This window comes from Parasteatoda tepidariorum, chromosome 8 (genome assembly GCF_043381705.1).
Source record: "Parasteatoda tepidariorum isolate YZ-2023 chromosome 8, CAS_Ptep_4.0, whole genome shotgun sequence".
Classification (NCBI taxonomy): Eukaryota; Metazoa; Arthropoda; class Arachnida; order Araneae; family Theridiidae; genus Parasteatoda; species Parasteatoda tepidariorum.
The window spans coordinates 13,744,922-13,767,879 of record NC_092211.1 but is presented as its reverse complement, the minus strand read 5'-3'; the positions used below and the strand labels follow the sequence as shown (position 1 = coordinate 13,767,879).

The 22,958-nt window shown below is 31.0% G+C and overlaps 1 protein-coding gene across 2 annotated transcripts in view; it reads left to right on the top strand.

Annotated features, from left to right (window-relative positions):
• The window catches only part of LOC139426229 (U-scoloptoxin(16)-Er12a-like), a 27,353-nt gene extending 5,867 nt beyond the window's left edge, over positions 1-21,486 (top strand). Inside the window, exons 1-4 of one of the 2 annotated variants that reach the window (XM_071184261.1) lie at positions 15,028-15,182; positions 17,198-17,337; positions 19,925-20,018; positions 20,952-21,486. In XM_071184261.1, the coding sequence (XP_071040362.1) occupies positions 17,244-17,337; positions 19,925-20,018; positions 20,952-21,063 (300 nt within the window). In that variant the 5' untranslated portion in view covers positions 15,028-15,182; positions 17,198-17,243 and the 3' untranslated portion in view covers positions 21,064-21,486. Of the gene's footprint in view, positions 1-15,027; positions 15,183-17,197; positions 17,338-19,924; positions 20,019-20,951 lie in introns of those variants that run through there. The other variant, XM_071184262.1, reaches the window with a different exon arrangement.
• The last annotated feature ends 1,472 nt before the right edge of the window (positions 21,487-22,958 follow it).

Sequence of the window (22,958 nt, the reverse complement as noted above, 5' to 3'; positions counted from 1 at the left end):
AAATCCCTGGTTTTTTTTCTGTTACGTTATTAGTTATAGCAGGGCATTCAGCTTGGACAATTCTTTCCAATTTTTTTGTAGCTTCCTCCCTAGCTTTTTCTTTCAACCAATTAAATTTGATGCAAGGTACAAGATGCAATTAATAAAACATAAGCATTTTTTTAAAATTTAGTATTTTTTTTCTTTTTTTTTTAGAAAGCTTACCGAGTTTTAGAAAAAGTAACGATTTCATTCGACATTTCCGTTACAAATACTTGTACTTTTTCCCTAAAAAAGTAACGAAAGTACAAGTAAAAGTACTAAATTCAAAAAGTAATGAAGTACAAGTAAAAGTACGTACTTTTTACTTGTACCGGCGGTACAAGTAACGAAAGTAAAAGTACTGCCATGTATGGTTGTAAACTCAATTTTGAGTATGCTTTTCAACGATAGTTATAAAATGAATTGAAGAAACTAATACTTTGGTGCAATTTAAAATTAATATTTTTGTTTGCAAATAAAATTTTCTTGAGAACAAATTATGTTTTAGACTTCCGAAAAAAATTAAAATAAAAGAATCGATACGAGATTCAACGTAGTGTTGTATCTTGTACAATCATATGATTAAATAACATAATCTTATGCTATTTAATTGAATAAGATGGAAATTATATAGCATGAGAATAAATAGCATTAAAGGTCCTTTGGATAGAACTTATTTCTATTTTTTTAAATAAACTTTTTGATATTCATGCAATTAACATTCATTTCTCGAGTACCTTGTACATTATGAATCAAACACATTACATTATAAACAGCAAACAAACAGCACATTATAAATCAAATTAATCAACCTCCTGCGACCAGCCGGTCCTTCTTTTTAAATTAATAGTATCTCAAGATAATATACTATAAGTATCAACTCATCCATATTGGATGATATTAAAACTCAATGAGAGGACATTTGCAAAAATGGAATAAGGATATTTGTGTCCAAAACCCAGAGAAATATGTGAAGAGTTCCCACTTTAATGATAGTGCACATAAAAAAGTTGTAAAGAGCGTCAAAATTACAAAACTGTCACCCAAATGCACTATCTGGACAAAAGTATCCGGGCACCCAGTGGTATGGACCTAGAACGTCCTGAAGTACATATTAACCTTTTGCTTACGGGTGGTACAACAAGTGGTCCACATCTGATGGTACTATCTGGTACACCGCAAGCAAAGGGTTAATATGTTGTTGGTCCTTCTTTTGCATCGATGACAGCCTTCGCAAGTCTGAAAAGACTTTCCACCAGTTTTTGATAGGTGGTCATAGGAATTGACTTCCATCACAGCAGAAGTGAGTGCTTGCAGTGAGGATGGTCGATTTGGATGACTACATAATCTACACTCTAATTCTTCCCCAAGGTGTTCCATAGGATTTAGATCGGGGCTCTGAGAGGGCCAGAGTAGGTTTTGAATATCCATTTCGTCAAACCACGTCAGTGCAAGCCTCGAGGCGTGAATGGAGCAGTTACCTAGCTTTTAAAAGAAATGGGCCTTCCCCAAAATTTTGCCATAGAGATGGGAGAACAGCATCGTCCAGAATGTCAACACGCATCTCAGAGTTTATGTTTCCAACCACAGGAACTGACGGACACAGGCCAGCCACTTGAAAACCTCCCACACCATTATGCTTTCATCAACATAACCGGGTGCTCGGATGCTTTTAGTCATATATAGTGCAGCTTTAGCGTCACGCTACAGCGAAATGCTTAACTTAGATTTATGCAATAATCGCTTTCTTTTCATTGTTTTTAAATGATTAAGTTTGTAATAATCAATTTATTATTTCTATTATTTTAGTTCTATAGTAGTTCTGACAATAGAGCAAAATAAATGACGCTAATTGGAAAAATTTGTAGGAGTTCTTATTTTTTGTACACTTCTGTTTTTTGAGGTGCTGAACACGAATCCAATCTCATAGAATTTTTTTCTGTACACACTGTACGAATTTTCATTATAAAATTACTGTAAAATAACAGACAGCAGGATGTCCATCTAACTAACCATAAAGTTAACCATTAGGAAAATTTTTTTACCTCTACTGTCCTGAAACCGTTTACAACTAGTAGGGTAATTAAACCGTGAATACAAAACTATACAGTGTTTAAAATATTAAGAACTAGCATGGTCTGAAAACCGTAAAAAAATTCAATTTGACATACATGACAATACTTTTACAAAAATTAGTTTTGAGAAGAAAAAAACAAAAAAAGCTCAATTTTCAATGCAATGACTAAAATATTTTTTTTAAAAATCTTCATAACTTCTGTTCGATTTGACGCAGAAGCAAGACTCAAAACAATTTTAGCGAGAGGAAAGTTCATTGTTTTATTTTACATTAAAAAAAGGCAAAAAAATGATTATTTAATCCAAATCGACTTTACGTGAGCTCACCAGAGCAAGAGAAGCAGTTAATTTGGAAGAGACAAGTGGAAACAGAACAAAAGCAATACTGAATGGACGAGCTAGTTCGAGGTATGTTGATCGTGTGCTGTTAACAAAATGTACTGGCGATGGAGGCAAAGAGCATTCTGTGCCATTAGAGCAAGTAGAAGGATAACATCAACAGAATCATAGTTTGTCGCCTATTCTATAGTAGCTGATCACTACATATCGTACAATTTACAATGCTTAAGTGGTTAGATTTGCTGCGGTTGCCATGTTAACTTCTATGGTTACCATACCATAGGTGTGTCTGTGGCAAATTTTCCTGATGGGTACAGCTGAATACATCAACTCCGAACTAAAGGAGAACAAATTAAATAATCAAATAATGGGTATCAATCATAACCACTGCATTCTTGTACAAAATTGACTGACACAATTAAAACACAATTAAAAAAATTTTACACTTGACTCTGTACTCGAATTTATTAGGCTTGAAAAAGCACGTTTTTAAACGTTTAACTCTGCTGTATCATTTCCCGCTGAAAATAAGGATAGCAGAATCAAGCATTAATTCTCCTTAAATAGGCTGTTCAGTATATAAGATAATATGTATTTTTTTAAACTTTATTTCTACCCCATTTAGAATTTATATAATTTAGATTTAAAGAAACCCGGTTAGAAATAATTAACTATAGATAAAAGAAGGAAAGTGGTTTCGGATAGCTTTCAAAGTACTTACGTTAAATTATGTATTTACATTACGTATTTACATTACATAATGAGTTAAAGATAAATAATTATTTAAGAATGGTGAATGAAATACAAATCGAAATTCACTTCAGATTCATTTGAGCTCCAAACTTCAGAAATCATTGATGTTTCCTTTAAAATAAATATGAAAAATAATCTGCAATATAAATTGAAATAAGGCACAAAGATAATCCTTTGATAAAAAATCATTTACCACGCATCACTCTCACACGAGCTATATTTCTCGAATGACTATAGGATTGATGACTGAAATTGGTTCATGCACTTACAGTCAAATATAGACCTATACTGGAACAAATGGTTGTAAAATGTGTAGAATGTGAGAAGCACACTCATAAAATCTTTTTCCTTTTATAGGATTCTCAAAATTATATTTAATGTATTTAACAAGAAAATATACTTGTCATAATAAAATTTATATCAAGAAACTAATCAGTCTTGAGTTCTAAATTTAATATACATCCTGCCATAAATAACAACAGTTATGTTTTCTACGCAAGTAATTGATTTGAACTGTAATTGCTTGAATCATTTTATCCCATTTATTGGAAAATAATTTGAAGTTTTATTTACTTTCGTTGTTTGTAGAAAAAGTATCTTTATATACTAAAAAATATATCTGAAAAAAACTGAACTAAGAGAGTTGTCACATCAAAAATGCATATAAAAGTAATGTCAATATTTGATAAAAAATATCGCTTGGTCATTGCACAAAATAATGTACCATAAAACGTTATTCTATGTATCATTAAACAGATTTTATCAATGCTAAGAGTATAAAAAAGATTCGAAAAGCGCATCGGTTCTAGAAAAACACTTGAAACAGTGAAAATCAGAGAGTAAGTCAAAATTTTTCTATCATTTTCCGTTTTTAGATAAACAACAATCATGTCTTTTCCCACCATTTTGTATGCAATAACAAATAAAATTAATATTGAAATTTTACGGCAAGTTAATAACGAGGTTGCTCGACGGCTACCAAAGTTTTTGCAGTAAAATGCGTGGTGTACGGTCCGTTTACTGATTCTACGACTTGCACTCTAATTTTGCCAATACGAGCTAGCCTTCGGCTTCACAGGCTATATACTATACGGCGCGATGTATGCAAGCAATTGTACATACCACACGTTAATGAAAGATTATTTATCCTTTGCAGTTTGCCCTATTGCTGATCCATCCCCCTTTTCGTGAATTTTCCATAGACTCTGGACACTGTCGATTTAAAAAATACTAATTCTCAAACGATTTTGGAAATCGAATAGCCAAGACACATACTTCACTATTTTTCGCAGCCCAAGGCGTCTTAATTATAATATTTTATAATTGCTTTACATTCTTGAGAATGAATTTATAGAATTTCTAAGAATAATCCTGCTCTTTATCTTTTAATATAATGAAGCGACCCCATTTATTTTCAATATTTCCTGAAAGGTTCAGCGTTATCAAATGACATTCCGGCATCCAAAGTTTGTTAAGTGCAAAAAATATAAAAAAACCTAAAGTTCAGAATGTCAAGGTGTCTAAATGAAAACTACAACAAAAAGAATCGAAAAAGTTTAAATATTTCTAGAGTAAAATTAAAAAAAATTGGAAAAAAATATCACAAACGAAACTATTTTTTGGAACCAATCTTTGCTATAGCTATTTTTATACTTATTCAGTTATTTTTTCGATTACTGCTCATTGTTACTACACTGTTAGAATTTTCTTTCTAAAATTATGGCAGCAGTCTGACTATCCAATTAATCGTTAAGTTTACGAAAAAGAAAATTTTTTTAAATACATTTTTTACATTTTTTAAAAAAAAAAACTTGAATGCAAAACTATACACTCTTTTAATCATATACAACTTGCATGGTTTCATAATCGTCAAAAAGAAATTTCAATGCGCATTAAAGATAGTTTAGTAGTTTTGTGGTGCTGCCATCAGTGCGTGAATAGGAGTATCGTACTCTAACAACCCAGGGTCACAAATTAGTGATACAATTAAATTACAATTTAATAAATTAATAATTATTATGGAAAATAACAATTAAATAAATTCTTATTTAACCATTTTTCTGAAAAATTTCTAACCGCGTTTTTTTCTCATTTTAACAGAAACATTTTGCGGTATTAATAAAAGGAACGTCAAATAAAGACAACTATGATTCGAAGCGTATTTTGCCTGTTGCTCAGCATTTCTTTTTTTGTAATGGTTGCTTCAGGTCCCCCAGTTCCGGTGCCCGTAACAAGGAATGGTAAGTATCAGATTTTACTTTTAAACAATCCCTTTTATGCTATATATATTTTGCTTACAACTTTCTTTGCTATTGCATAAAAAGTATTCAGTCAGATTTAGTTAAAATTTATATTATGCACTACAATTTACAAAAAAAAATTGCACTGCGAATCTATGTTATCCGACCAAGAGTATCTGGACCCTCAATCTAGCGAAGTTGATGTGGCTTGTTATTTTCACGTATAAACTGCTGTTACATAAATATGAACTCTGAGATGTATGTAAGAATTCTGGACAATGCTGTTTTTCCAACTCTGTAACAGATTTCGAATCAAGTCCATTTCTTTCGCAGCAGCTTAAGTGTTCCTTTCACACAACGAGCACAGCCATGAATTAATGAAAGAGCATTCAAAAAGTGACGTGGCATTCACCGAGCAGTAATTTTAGCCCCTAGAACACTTTTGGGGTGAAGTATTGCTCAAACTGCATATTTCTTTCTGATGATGTAAATGCAAAATGTACAAATTGTTTCAAATGGAGAAACACGTGTCAGATTTGTCATGTCAGAAATATATTTCGAAAAACTAATGAAATAACACCAAAAAGACTTCTCGTCCTAAAAGTCCTAAGAAACAGGGGATGCGAAAAGAAGTCGAGTTTGGTATCATTGAATTTATCTTTTGAAAATATTTTTCTCCTTCATTATTAGATTTTAGATACGATGCGTAGTTCTCGAGGTACTTGAATAAGACCTTATATTTTGGACACTCTTTATAAGCATATATGGCAGTACTTTTACTTTCGTTACTTGTATCGCCGGTACAAGTAAAAAGTACGTACTTTTACTTGTACTTCGTTACTTTTTAAATTTAGTACTTTTACTTGTACTTTCGTTACTTTTTTAGGGAAAAAGTACAAGTATTTGTAACGGAAATATCGAATGAAATCGTTACTTTTTTCTAAAACTCGGTAAGCTTTCTAAAAAAACAAAAAATTAAATTTAAAAAAAATGCTTATGTTTTTTTAATTTATAAAATTAATGTGCAATATATATGCATTCACAGCTAACTTCGTGTTTAAATACCTTCTGTTTCAACTTATACTGCACATTCAATTATTTTTTACTAGCTCAAAGATCACAAAGCTATCTGAAACCCCGTGTTTGCTTTGTTTATGTTTGTGTTTTTAAAACGCGTTTCTAAAGAGTAAAACAATTTTAAATCAATGGTAATTTAAATAAATAAAAATAAGAAACTAAAAATTAAAATCAATAGATAAAATTTCTTTTTCGTGCAAATCCATAAAAAGTTTGAAAAAATTATATTTGATTTTAAAATTATATTATACGATTATATTATAAAATTATATAATAATATTCTTCCGAATTTAAAAATAAATTAATATCCATAACTTTCAAAATTAAAAATAATTAAATAAATAACAACAATTTTGCAAAAACATTAAAGAACATAAGAATATTATTCAATAAAATTTTAGGTTACTTTGAATTTTCGATTTCCTAGAAATGTACTTTTAAATCGTTACTTTTTTTGTTTAGTACTTGTACTTTTACTTGTACTTTTTACTCGTTACTTTTTAAAATAAGAACTTTTTACTTTTTACTCGTTACTTTTTTTAAAAATACTTGTACTTTTACTCGTTACTTTTTAAAAGTAACGTTGCCATATATGTTTATAAGTGTTCAAACGTTACTATTTGTAACGTAGCTAGGGAAGGAAAAGTAGGGGTACATAGCATGCACTCAATAAAGAAATAGAAAATGTTACGTAACTACTAACAAACGACATATTTTGGCTTTAATTGACTAAAATTTAGCAAACTTTTAAGAAGTTTATGAGCAATTTGATGAAGTTTATGAGCTATTTTATGAAGTTTAAAAACAGTTAGAATTTTATGGACAGTTAAAAGTTAACAATAAATAATTTAAAATATGAAAAGAAACAGTCAATAGTCAAAAGGGGGCAAGGGAAGTTCCTTCTAGTCTTAAAAAAGGAACCTGAAAGCACCCTTCTAGGCAAATTGAGATAATGTTTGCTTTTTATCCTCTTATAGGTTGGGCCCCATTCACACATTACAGGAGGAAATAGAGAAAAACATCCATGCCTTGAACGGAATTCAAACCCTCAATCATTGGCCTCGCAGTCAGGTATGCTAACCGTTCGGCCATGAGCCGGCTAGCATACCCTTATTTTGAACAAATGCTCTGCCAAGCAGCCTTAGGTCACTCTGCAGTCTAAGATTTGTTACTGTCTCTTTTTGGGGTCCATGGTTATTTAATCACCGACAATTTAGTATGCCCTCCAAAGTTCAACCTTTTGGCATATTAAGCATAGCATTGTCATTCATTTCATTAAATTTTTTAAAAACGTATCCTCTTAGTGCATCTGATGTAACAGATGTGTCTTCATGTTATCCGGTTTTCGCTAAAAAGTCTACTTCTTCATCACCTTCGATACCAACGTGTGATGAAACCTACTAAAAATAAATTATTTTCTCTAATTTACGAAAGGTTTAAAGTTTTTTTGATTTCAAATAAGATTTCAGTTTCAAAACAACGATTTCACTGATTATATGGCAGATATTGAATCAACTAGGATAACCACTCTTGTAAACATACTTGTTATTGTTTTGAAGTTTTCTAGTACTAGATTGATTGCGTAGATTTCTGCATCAAAATTATACATATTAGGACGCATGGAAAAAATGGCTACTGTAAGCTTCAGACTGATAATTGGTTTGTCTAATCAGTAAACTGAGCTATCTTAAATCAGGGATGCGTCTGCATATAAGACACGAAGGCATTCCTCTTCCTAGTATAGTTCATTAATCATACGCAAAGAAGTTGCTCTTGAATCTGCTTCAATACTATCTTCTTTTTCCCACCTCAAAATCAAAAAAGCAAACATCCATATAAGGCCTTCCATATAAGACATCCTTGCAACATCCATATAAGGTAGATAATAAAGATTCTCTTCATTATTATATTCTGTGTATTCTCGAATTTTTGCTTTACATTTCAGTTAACTGCGGTGAACATAAAAATGGAGAGACATTTCAAACAGAAGTTCCCTGCATGGAACAAACGTGCAATTATGGAATGTTGTCTGGTTCCGGGTAAGATCATTTAAATATCATAGTTTTTAAATCTTTTGAATTTCTTAATTTTAATGTTATTGATTATTCTCGTATAAAAAGAACGTTTCGCTATATTATAAAGCTTACGTCAGAGTTATATTATTGATCTAGGTGACAGTGTTGCACTTTTGACCAATTTTCACTTTTTATTATTTTATGTAGAATATAATAATTCAAATAATTAATTTTTGTCTCTAACGCCTTAAGATGCAGCATTCAATTTATAGGACAACATTTTTTTACAATTTTATCCCCAAAATATATCATTTTACGAATTCTTTTCTCTATGTATGCCGTTAGTGACTGTTAATGCAAATATATAATTCTATTTTCCTTCGTTGCTTGTTATTTTACTCACAATAAAAAAATCATGAGAGAGTAGAGAAATTCAATTTAGGCAACCTTCCATACAGTTTATGTTACATAAACACCTTATTATTTGAGACTGGTGGATTTTTTTTTCGTGACCAAAATTAGAAGAAAAATATGATTTAAAAAATATTCTATAATCTCCTAACGAAGACTAAAGTTAAAAATTTGTGAAACAATTAAGAATAAATAAAAAAAGTTACTTGAATTATATTTATAAATTTTTTTTTATTTTACAAAAAATATTCATTATCAAATTTATGAGTTAAATTTGTTCTAAGATGCATAGTTCTATGTAATCTGCATCTATCTACATCTTTCATAAAACCTGTTTCTGTAACAGATCAGAAATTAATTTTTGGAAAGAACAAAACTTCTTCTGAAAAATTAAAAAGTTAATTTTTTTTCTGAATGGCAGGCTCAGAATTTGATTCTTTGCCTATGAAGATGCCAGAATTGTTGCTCATTTCGCGTTACCCAGTAGGCACCTGTGAACCAAAGTCACGGAGGCGAGCAACACTGCCCACGCCACACTGTCACAAACCCGTTTATAGGGTGGGCCACGTTCACACATCACACACACACAACAGAGGACAGCACAAAGAGAGAGAGAGAAACATCCATGCACAGAGTGGGATTTGAATCTGCAGCCAATGGCTTCGCAGTCAGGCACGCTAACCGCTCGGCCACCTGGCCGACAGTTAAATTTTCATGTTTGTCATTTTTATAAAGCAATGAAACGTAACAGTTGATTAGTCTTAATTTTTATAGGAATCATCACTTCAGGGTTTTTACATTAAAGAGCATTCAGTATATTATTTTTATTAATTGTTATATTTAAATTTTTCGAAAATAATTACAGATGTCCTGAATTTGCACTCCAGGAAGATTCTAAATGCAGACGAGAAACCGGAAAAGGAGTATTCCCTGCTTGCTGCGAACATCCCGTTTGCCCCGGTGATCCAGGATTTTAAGAATCAAAAATTGTTTTGGAATGCTTAACTTAAAATTCATCTAATATTTTCCTCGAGAATTTTTCTTAATGCTCAATAAATTTTAAAAATGTGAAGATATATTTATGCATATTGAACTTAAGTTCAAAATTGTTTAAAATAAATATTTTAATATTTTTTACTTCACTGTTGAACAAAAATTATGAATTCTGTGGTATGTAAAAAATAAATAAATTTCTACCCGGTTTTAAGAAATACAATGTGACAAATTTTGTGCATAAAATTTGTATCAATTCAGTAATGAATTTTGTAATGCAATATTTGGTATTGTTTTGTATATGGTGTATTGTAATAACTGACTTAAAAATAAGTATATTAATTTAAGAATCTGTTTTGGACTGTTAACAAAAAATATTTTTTATGTTAAAAGAACATTTTGTATTGAAAAGAAATGCTAAAATAAATACTGAATAATAAAGAATACTAAATAAAACATTCAGTAAACATCCTTATACGTCTTTGAGAGAAGTCAATACAAATTGGCATAAAAGCGAGAAAGTGTATATTCGAAAAATAAACAAATTTATAGAAATTCAACGTAAAAAAAATAATTTTACTATTGTAATAACATTTTTAATTTGACACACATAATTATTGATGTAGAAAATAATTGAGGTTGTGATGATTGAAATTTGAAACGAAACATCTGCTACGAAAGGGAAAAAATCATAGATTTAACTCGTAACTTGAATAAGCAACTGTATTCAATTTTGCACACATGCAAGTAGGCAATCAGATAAATAAAAATATTTGACGGGAAAAATTTGTTCTTAGAGCATCATATAGATTTTCTTCAATTCATGTTAAATACTTACGCGTTTTAGCAATACAAGTCAAACTAGGTTCTTGAAGCAAAAATCCTCAAAAGATTGGCCCATCATTTAAGTATATTTAAGTACCAAATTAATCCCCGAAATGAAAAAAAAAAATTTGAAAAAAAGTTCCAATTACGAATTGTAAAGTCTCAGGTTGTCCAAAAAGTGCAACCGGCAAAAACGCTATAATTTTATTTGACGCAACTTGTCATTTCGTCAAAAGCTACAAATTTCAATATTATTGGTTTATGCATTAAGACAGCGCAAAAGAACGAAATGAAAGAATCTTTAGCATTAAAATATTTGGGCACTAATAAGCCTTTCTTTCCCTTGACTAAAGCTACAAATTTTATTGATAGTAGTGTATCTTTTTTCTATGAAAATGGTTTAATTTAGATGAAACCTACCTCAGAATGTATTTCGTAAATAATTTGTACAAATGCGATGCAAATATGCAGCTGCTATATAAGCCCTTGTAGGTAGCTTTCAAGACATAAGACTCACACGATTATTATTAGAGACATGTATGGAAAGAAATATTTTCTGAATAAAACCCCTATAATTTATCTCATTGTCTCGGAATTAATTTCCTTTCGTTGAGTGAAAAAGAATATTGTGGTCCCAAACCTAAAACCCCATTTACCTAAATAACAAAATTTAAAATGTTAATAAAATTAGCCGAATCAAATACATTTTACCTCAAAAAGCACTTAAACTAAAAAACGCTTTAGCAAAAAAAACTTGAAGTTTTAAGCTACTTATAGTTCTTAAGGGAGTTCTTAAAGGTGAATCATGCTGACTCGCATCTTACGTTTAGTTTCTTTCGATTCTACGTAAAAGAAGAAAAAAAAAGAAACACCAGAATGAATTGGAGATTGGACTTGTGTTTGGTGAGAACGGGAGTTCGAATCCAGCCAGTCGAAGAATCCCCGTGTCTTAAATGGTGACTGTTGCACGTTGAATTTGTCTGGGTCACACAGTCCTCCAATTTTTTCTGGGGGCGTTGATCCAAGAATATCCTTGTCTTCTGGCTTGGGTTCAAAATTACAATTCTACGGAGTTGAACATTGATAGTCGTAAATTCAATTTTGGGGCGACCGTTCAACGATGGTTATAAAATGAATTATGGAAATTCTAATACTTTGAGGCAATTTAAGATTTATATTTTTATACGCAAATAAAATTTTTATGAGAACAATTTATGTCTTAGATTTCCGAAAAAAATTAAAGTAAAAGAACTGATACAGGATTCAACATAGTATTGTATCTTGGACAAGCATTTGATTCAATAGCTTTGTATAAGATGAAAATTAAATAACATTAAATGTCCTTTGGATCGAACTTATTTCTATTTTTTAAATAAAATTTTTGATATCCATGTAATTAACATTTATTTTTCAAGTATCTTGTATAACCCAATAAATCAAATTAATCTGGCCGGTCGTCTTTTTTAAATCAATAGTATCTCAAGACAATATACTATAATTATCAACTCCTCTAGATTGGACGATATTAAAACTCAATGAATTACATGAATAAAAATAGAATAAGGATATTTGTGTGTGAGACCTAGAGAAATATACGAAGAGCTCCCACTTTAATGATAGTGCATATAAAAAAGTTGTAAAGAGAGTCAAAATTACAAAACTGCCACCCAAGTATCTTGTATAACCCATTCTGAATTAAATTAATCAACCACTTACGGCTTTCCGGTTTTCCTTTTTAAATCAATAGTGTCTCAAGATAATACACTATAAGTATCAACTGTTCTATATTGGATGATATTGTGGGGGAGAAGCTATAGGCAATGTCAACTTTCATCTATGAAAAGGTACCCCGTCATAGAATCGAGTTAACCTGTCTTATATACTAGGGAAATAAAATTGCATTTTTGTACTGGTATACACACTACAGTGCTCCCCCACCCGAATTATATCTGTGATAAAATTCAATGAACTGATACCACTAGTTGATTCGTTGATGTTTCGTGAGAAGTTGGGAGATCTGTTCAACGGGATTTAATCGGGGCTCTGAGAAGGCCAGTCCGGTTTTTGAATAACCATTTCATCAAACCACGTCAGTGCCAGCTTTGATGTGTGAATGGAGCAGTTATCCTGCTTTTAACAGAAATGGGCCTTTCCCGAAATTTTGCCATAGAGATGGGAGTACAGCATTGTCCACAATGTCCACATACATCTCAGAGTTTATGTTTCCAACCACAAGAACTGACGGACCCAGGCCAACCACGAGAAACACTTCCACACCATTATGCTTCCATCACCATAACAATCGGTTGCCCGTATGTTTTTGGTCATATAGTGTAATTTTAGCGCCACGCTACAGCTAAAAGCTTAACTTAGATTTATGCAATAATCGCTTTCTTTTCATTGTTTTTAATTGATTAAGTTTGTTATAATCAGTTTGTTATTTGTATTATTTTAGTTCTATAGTAGTCCAGGCAATAGAGCACAATAAAGGACGTTAATTGGAAAAATTAGTAGGAGTTCTTATTTTTCGTACACTTATGTTTTTTGAGGTGCTAAACATGAATCCGATCTCATAGAAGTTTTTTATGTACACACTGTAAGAATTTTCATTCTAAAATTACCGTAAAATAACCGACAGCAGGATGTCCATCTAACTAACCATAAAGTTAACCGTTAGGAACCTTTTTTTACCTTAACTGTCTTGAAACCGCTTACAACTAGTATGGTAATAAGACCCTGAATACAAAACTATACGGTGTTTTAAATATTAACAACTGGCATGGTCTGAAAACCGTAAAAAAGAAATTTTACTTGACATACATGACAATACTTTTACAAAAATTGATTTCGATAAAAAGGAAGAAAAAAAGCTCAATTTTCAATGCTATGACTGAAATATTATTTTTTTAAATCTTCATTACTTTTGTTCGATTTGACGTAGTGACAAGACTCAAACAGTTTTAGCTAGAGGAAATTTCATTGTTTTATTTTATATAAAAAAGGCAAAAAAATGATTGTTTAATCCAAATCGACTTCACGTGAGCTCGCCAGAGCAAGAGAAGCAGTTAATTTGGCGGAGACAAGTGGAAGCAGAACAAAAGCAATACAGAATGGACGAGCTAGTTCGAGGTATGCTGATCGTGTGCTGTTAACCAAATGAGCTGGCGAAGGAAGCAAAGAGCATTTTGTGCCATTAGAGCAAGTAGAAGGATAACATCAACAGAATCATAGTTTGTCGCCTATTCTATAGTAACTGATCACTACATATCGTACAATTTACAATGCTTAAAAGGTTAGATTTGTCTGTGGTAAATTTTGTAGAAGAGTACAGCTGAATACATCAACTTTGAACTAAAGGAAAACAAATTAAATAATCAATCATACCACTGCAATCTGGCACAAAATTGAACGACACAATTAAAAAAATTTTACACTTGACTCTGTACTAGAATTTATTAGGCTTGAAAAAGCACGTTTTTAAAAGTTCAACTATGCTTACCTGCCGTATCATTTCAAGCTGAAAATAAGGATATCAGAATCAAGCATTAATTTTCCCTGAATAGGCTGTTTAGTATATGAGATAATATATATTTTTTAACTTTATTTCTACCCCATTTAGAATTTATATAATTTAGATTTACAGAGACCCCATTCAAAATTAATAACTATAAATAAAAGAAGCAAACGGGTTTCAGATAGCTTTCAAAGTACTTACGTTACATTATGTATTTACATTACATAATGAGTTAAAGATAAATAATTATTTAAGAATGGTGAATAAAATACAAATCGAAACTCATTTTAGATTCATTAGAGCTCCAAACTTCAAAAATCATTGATATTTCCTTTTGAGTAAATGAGAAAAAATAATCTGCAATATAAATTGAAATAAGGCGCAATGATAATCCTTTAAAAAAAGATTTACCACGCATCACTCTCACACGAACTATATTTCTCGAATGACTATAGGATTGATGACTGAAATTGGTTCATGCACTCACATGCAAATATAGACCTATACTGGAACAAATGGTTGTAAGAAGTACACTCAATGAATGTAAGAAGCACACTCATAAAATCTCCTTTTTAATATTATAGGATTCTCAAAAGTATATTTCTTCTTTAATGCATTTAGTAAGAAAATATATTTGTCATAATTTTATTTGCTTTTGTTGTTAGCAAGAAAAAAAAGTTCTTTAATAACATAATAAAAATATACATTAAGAAACTGAAGTATGAGAGTTGTCACGTCGAAAATTAAAGTAATGTCAATATTTAATAAAAACTATCACTTGGTCATTGCACAAAATAATGTACCATAAAACATTCTTCTACGCATCATAAAACAGATTTTATCATTGCTAAGAGCATAAAAAAGATTCGTAAAACACATCGATTCTAGAAAAACACTTGGAGCAGTGAAAATCAGAGAGTAAGTCATATTTTTTCTTTCATTTCCTGTTTTTAGATAATCAACAATCATATCTTTTCCCCACATTTTATATGCAATAACGAATAAAATTAATATTGAATTATTATAGCATATTAACAATTGGAAAAACCCGTAACGGGTTATAAGAAAACTCCAATTCCAAAACAAAACTAATCTCTAAATAAAGCAACAACTCTGTTGTTCTAAAAAGGTCTTCTAATTTTATCGTCTGCTTTTATTTTCTTGTTTATCTCTTTATGTGTTTAGTTTACTTTATTCATGCTTTTGCTAGCCCATTATTTTTTTATATTTTTACTTTCATTCATGCTGTTGGTAGCCAATTATTTTTTTAATATTTTTAGACTTTATAAGGGTCACCGATGACCGGCGATGCCAAAATTATTACGCCAAGATTATTAAGACCTTAGTGAATTAAATGCATCATGAATGATTACAAAAATTAACTGTTTTGTTTTAAATAATATTTCATCAAAATATGCAACACATACTGAGAAAATCATTTCGGCCAGATGGGCAAACCATGTAAAATTAGTATGGCATTCAACGTGTTTAAAACGAGATTGTTCTACGACTACCAAAGTTCTCTCATTTTGCAAATGCGAGCTAGCGTTCGGCTTCACATTCTACGTACAACACGGCGTGATGCATGTAGTTTGCCTGGTTTGCCTATTTTTAGTTGTAGTTTGCCTATTTTTCGTGAGCAAAAGTGTCTTAATTATAATATTTTACTATTGTTTAACATTTTTGAGAATGATAAAATTTCTAAAAATAATTTATTTTTTATTTATTTTTATTTATTTATTTACTTTTTATTTCCAATGAGCTGCTATATCGGACTTGCCGATGAGCAGACCTAGTGCGTTCTCCAGAGGTGGTATCCACTCTTTCAGGACCACCACAATGGGTAAGACACCGTTGGTCATGTTAATTTGGACGTCTAGTTTCTGCAACACTAGATGGCAGCACCAAGACTCTATTTGGATGCTAAAGTGCACTAGGAATTAAATTTTGAATTTCTAAAAATAATCCCGCGTATTTCTCCAAGCATAATGAAGCGATCCCTTTAATTTTCAATATTTCTGAAAGGTATAGCGTTATCAAATGACACTCTATCATCAAAAGTTTGTAAAGTATAAAAAATATCAACAAACCTAAGGTTCAGGATATCAAGGTGTCTTAATGACAGCTGCAGAAAATTGAAAAAGTTGAAAGTATTTCTACGGTAAAGAAAAAAAAAATTGCGAGCAAAACTGCTTTAGGGTAATAATCTTTGCTTTGGCTATGTTTATACTTATTCAGTTATTTTTACTCATATAATTTTGTAATACTACACTGCTAGAATTTTCATTCTAAGATTACGGCAAAATAACCGGCAGTCTGTCCATCCCATTAACCGTAAAGTTTACGGTCAAGAACATTTTTTAATTTTATAGTTTTGAAACCGTAAGGGCAAAAAACCGTTAATGTTATACTATACACTCTTTAATCATTTACAACTTGCATGGCTTCATATTAGAAAAAAGAAATTTCACTGCATGTGGACGATAGTTTAGTAGCTTTGTGGTGCTGTCATATGTGCATGAATAGGAGTATCGTATTCCAACAGCTCAGGGTCTCAAATTAGTGAGCCTAGGACACTGGAAACTCTTCATGTAAAGGTAATGGAGGAAATATTGTTGTGTCAACCCTGGGACACGAACTCTATTCGGTCGATTACACGACAAACCCTCTACCCTCTGTGCTATAATATGTACCCATCTGCGTGGAATGAAATAGCTTCATTAAATGGGTCCAGATAAAAGTCTGGTTGAATAATTGTATTAGGGGAAAACGGTTAATAAACAGATTTTTCCCACTGTTAACTGTTAGAATACTATCTAATTTAAAGTTATTTGACTGTTTGTTTGAGTATTGTAAAATAACTATTAAATGAATTGTTATTTAACCATTTTTCCGAGAATTTTCTAACACTGTTTTCCTTTTCATTTTTGCAGAATCATTTTGAGGTATTAATAAATGGAACGCTAAATAAGGACAACTATGATTCGAAGTGTATTTTGCCTGTTTCTTACCATTTCTTTTATTGTAATGGTTACTTCAGGTCCCCCAACTCCGGTGCCCCCAACATTAAAAAGTAAATATCTGTTTTTATTTTTGAACAATATTTTTTGTGCTATAAACATTTTACTAATAACTTTCAATGTCATTGCATAGTTATGAATTTTTATTCTGCAAAACATTTTACAACAAAATTACAGCACGAATCTGCACTATCCAACGCTACGTATCTAGACTCTCAACCTTAAGAAGTTGATGTGGCCTGTTATTTTCACGAATAGGTTTGCTGTTGGAAATATGAGCTCTGAGATGTATGTAAGAAATTTGGACAATGCTGTTTTCCCAACTCTGTATCAGATTTCGGAGCAAGTCTATTTATTTTGCAGCAGCTGAAATGTTCCTTTCACACATCGAGTACAGCCATGATTTCGTAAAATAGTATTCTACAAGTAAACTGCTATTCTCAGAGCAGCTGCAATTGTATCCCATAGAAAACTTTTACGGTTCTGACGATGTAAATACAAAATGAAGATAGAGTAAAAATTGTTTAAATTAGAGAAACACGTGTCAGATTTGTCATGTCAGGAACATATTTTGAAAAACTAATGAAATAATACCAAAAAGTCCTTAGCAACAGGGGATGTGAAAGAAAATCGAGTTTGGTATCAATGAATTCATCTTTTGAAAATATTTTTTTTCGTGTATTATTATATTTTAGATCACATGTGTAATTTTCGAGGTACTTGAACAAGACCATACATTTTGGACACTCTTAATAAGTATTCAAACGCTACTAATTGTAATGTAGCTAGGATAGGAAAAGTAGGGGTAGACAGCATATATAACTTACCTGCCATAATAAAGGAAAAAATGGAAAAACTTTCAATTAATTCCGTTTTTGATTAAATATAGCGTAAACAAACACATTTTTTAAATAAATAAGACAAAAGAGCTTCTTCAGTTTATAAACACAGTGCCTAGCGCAAAAGATATTATGTGATTAAGGTAAGTAAAACAGTGCCTAGTGCTAAAGATATGAAGACAAATCATTTTTAAATATGTTTCTCTTGAATGTATTAGTTGAAATTTTTGAACAATTCTTAGGATCAGAGTAAAACAATTCCCCCTCGTATCTGTTTAACAATTTTTTTTCTGGAGTTTTTGGAGTTTTAACAGAAACACGCATACTACTAATTTTTGCCTTTATTATAATAGACTCAATGACAAAGCAAAAAATTTTACGTAACTACGAGCAAACGACCCATTTTGGCTTAAATTGACTAAAAATAAATTTAGTTTTACGAAGTCTTTTTCTAAATTTGACAAATTTTGTCATTAAACATTCACTTGTGATAACCTGTATATATGTAACTGTGTGTTGCATATGGCTCTATTTAGAAATTAATTCTTAACTGCAACTGTTCACTGCCAAAAAGAACAGGACGATCAACTAACATTTAAAGGTTAACAATGAATAATTTAAAACATGAAAAGGAACAATTAATAGTCAAAAGGGGGCAGGGACACCTCTTTCTAGTCTGAAAGCATATTGTCTTCTGGGCAAATGGGGCATATCTTAGTTAGTTTTTTTTTTCTGCCGCAAGCACCGAACTCTTTTTCATTTGCTCTGGAAGTTGCCGGAAGTGTTGCTCTGTAAGGTTACCCGGTGGGTACTGGTGAACCTCAGTCACGGAAACGAGGAACATTACCCATACACTGCCAAAGATACTCTTTCATAGGTTGGGCACATCGCATTCACACATCACTGGACAACACAGAGACAAACATCCATGCCTTGAGCGGAATTCGAACTCGCCACCATTGACTTCGCGGTCAGGTACGCTAATCGCTCGGCCACTGGCCGGCTACCATATCTTAGTAGAAGGTACTCTTATTTTGAACAAATTTTCTGCCAAGCAGCCTCAGGCAACTCTGAAGTCTAAAATTTTCTGCTACCTCTTTTCGGGGTCCATGGTAATGTTATTTTCGACCATCTTGTATGACATCCAAAGTTCAACTTTTTGACATTTTAGGTATAGCGTTGCTATTCATTTCATTAATTTTTTCAAAAACATATCCTTTTACTGCATCTGATGTAACAGATGCGCTTTCTTGTTGGATTCTTCGATACCAACGTGTGATCAAACCCACTGAAAATAAATTATTTTCTCTTATTTAAGAAGGTTAAAAGATTGTTTGATTTCAAATAAATTTCTGTTTCAAAACAATGGTTTCACTGATTATATAGAAGATATTTAATCAACTAGGATAACCACTTTTGTAAACATATTTGTAATTGTTTTGAAGTTTTCTAGTACCAGATTGATTGCGTAGATCTCTGCATCAAAATTATACATATGGAGGCGCAAGGGAGCACTTTGGGAAGAAAGTCTACTGTAAACTCTAGTCTGATAATTGATCTGTCTAACCAGTAGACTAATTTGACTTAAATATAGGATCCGTTTGCATGCAAAACACAGAGCCATTCATCTACCGGATTTAGTTCATTAATCACACACAAAGAAATTATTTTTAAATCTACTTCAATGCTATCCTTTTTTCTCCTCAAATTCAAAAGAGACTGTTTCTTCGTAATATAGATAAAACAGATTCTTTAAATGTTTATATTCTGCGTAATCTCTAATTTTTGCTTTACATTTCAGCTAACTGCGGTGAACATAAGAATGGAGAAACATTCCATACAGAACATCCCTGCATGGTACAAACGTGCACAATGGGAATTTTGTCTGGTAAAGGGTAAGTGCATTTAAATATCATAGTTTTGAATTTTTTTTGAAATTGTTCCTTAAAATTAAGGTTATTGATTACTTTCGTGAAGAATAACGTCTTAGTATTTATAAAGCATGCGTCTTAGTTATAATATTGATCTAGAAGACAGTGTTGCACATTCAACCAATTTTCACTTTTTATTTTTTTAAAAAGATATTAATAATTCGAGTAATTAATTTTTGTCAATAACGCCTTAAGATACAGCATCCAATTTATAGGGCTAAATTTTTTTTTACACTTTTATCCCGAAAATATAGCTTCTTACGAATTCTTTTCTCTATGTATGCCGTTAGTGACTGTCTATGTATAATTCGATTTAACTTCGTTGCTTGTAATTTTACTCACAATAAAAAAAAATCGTGACGGTAGAAAGAAATTCGATTTAAGCAATCTTCCATACAGTTCATGCTATATAAATACCTTATTGTTTGAGACTAGAGGATTCTTTTTCATGACCAAAATTTGAAGAAAAATATTCTTTAATTAAAGAAAATACTTAAGTTAAAGACATTTATTCCATAATTTTCAAAAGAAGTCTGAATTTTAAAGTTTGTGAAAAAATAGGAATAAATAAAATAATTTATTTGAATTATATTAATTCATTTTTTTGTTACGAAAAATATTTACTACTGAATTTCTGAGTTAAATTTGTTCGAAGATGCATATTTCCACGTCATCTACATCTTTCATGTAACCTGTTTCTATAAAAGATCAGAAATTACTTTACAGAAGGAAAAAAAATTAAAATTTTATATTTGTCATTTTTTTAAAGCAATTAAACGTAGCAGTTTATTCGTCTTAATTCTTGCAGGAATCATCACTTCTGCTTCTTTACATTATAAAGTATTTAATATATTATTTTTATTAATAGCTATTTTAATTTTTGGAAAATAATTTCAGATGTCCTTCATTTGCACTTCCAAAAGATTCTAAATGCAGAGGAGGAACCGGAAAAGGAGCATACCCTCATTGCTGCGAACATCCGGTTTGCCCCGGTGATCCAGGATTTTAAATCAAAAATTGTTTTAGAATGCTTAACTTAAAATTAATTTAATATTTCGTACAATTTCAAATTTACAGAGAAATATATATCCTTATTGAACTTTAGTTCAAAATGGTTAAAAATAAATATTTTAATATTTTTTACTTCGCCTTTGAACAAAAATTATACATTCTATGATAAGTAACAAAATATTTAAAACCTGAAGAAATCCAAAGCTCATTTATGTGACAGGCTTTGTGTAGAAAATTTGTATCAATTAATTAATGAATTTTGTAATGCAATACTTGAATTGTTTTTGTATTGTAATAAGTTACTTAAAAATGAGTACATTAATTTAGGAATCCGTTTTAGACTGTCAACAAAAAATATTTCTTGTGTTAAGAGAACATATTGTATTGGAAAGTATATACTAAATAAAACATTCAATGACACGTGTTTATATGTCTTTATCAATGCAAATTGACATAAAAGTGAAAAGATGTATAACTGAAAAAAAATAAAGAAATTTTTAGTAATTCAACTTGAAAATAGTAATTTTATTGTTATTACATGCAATATTATTGGTATAGTAAATAATTGAGGTTGAGATTATTAAAATTCAAAACAAAACAACTGTTTCAAAATTGAAAAATATCATAGTTTTAACTCATAACTTCAAAACAACTGTATTCAATTTTGCACACCTGCAAGTAGACATTGAAATAAATAAAAATGTTTAGGAAACATATATTTTTAGAGCATCACATAGATTTTCTTTAATTTATGCTAAATATTTATGCAATTTAACAATACAAATCAAGCTGGACAAGTAATACAACTCAAACTTAATTCAACTCATCCTTCAAGAATATACTTATTCCTGGGGAAATGACTTAACTGTTGAAAAAAAGTTCCAATTACGAATTATCAAAGGTCACAGGTTGTCCAAAAAGTTCAAATGGCAAAAACGCTGTAATTTTAATTTAGACAACTTGTCATTTCGTCAAAAGCTGCAGATTTCAAGAATATTTGCTTATGCATTAAGACCACTTAGAGAAATGCGAAATAAAAGAAGCTCTAACTTTAAAATATTTGGTCATTAATAAGTCTTTCTTTCTTTGACTAAATATACAAATACTAGCATTGTTTTTAACAAATGAAGCTGAAATGGCGTCTTGGGGACGATTGTAACAATAAGTAAAAGGACGATTGTAACAGCTGAAAATAAATAATCGTTCTTTGGATTTTTACAGTTATAGATAAATCTAAAAATATATGAAACTATACGAGCAAGTTTAGAAAAATTATTGGTAAGTTTAAGTAGGTAATTATAAAACATAACATTTTGATTAGTTAAAGCAAAACACATATCCTTTTCAACAGATTAACCTTTTTTTTACTCTGAAAGGTAAGAGTTTTCAGCAATAGAATTAGTGCACTCAAACACTGAAATCTCATCTTTTCTTAAAAACTCGGGACCTGACCACCAGACCTCATTTTTCAGAAGAACTTCTGCACTAACTCCTCTCGTAAGAATGTCAGCAATGTTAAGTTTACCGGGAACGTGTGACCAAGATTCAGGATTGCTAAGGGCTTGAATCTCTTTCACTCGATTGGAAACAAACTGTTTCCATTTATGATGAGGTCCTTTGATCCAGAACAATGCGATCTGGGAATCTGTCCAAAAATGAACTGTTGGGGATCCTTTTCGTTTTACAATCTGTTCTATTTCTTTGGCGAGTCTGGTTGCAAGTAATGCACCCATTAGTTCTAGTTTTGGAAGAGTCAGTTTCTTTAATGGAGCAACACGACTCTTTGATGCTATAAGATTAACTGTGATTTTGTCACAGTACTTCACTCTTAGGTACACTGCTGTTCCGTATGCTTTTTGGCTGGCATCCGAAAATACATGAATTTGAAGTACC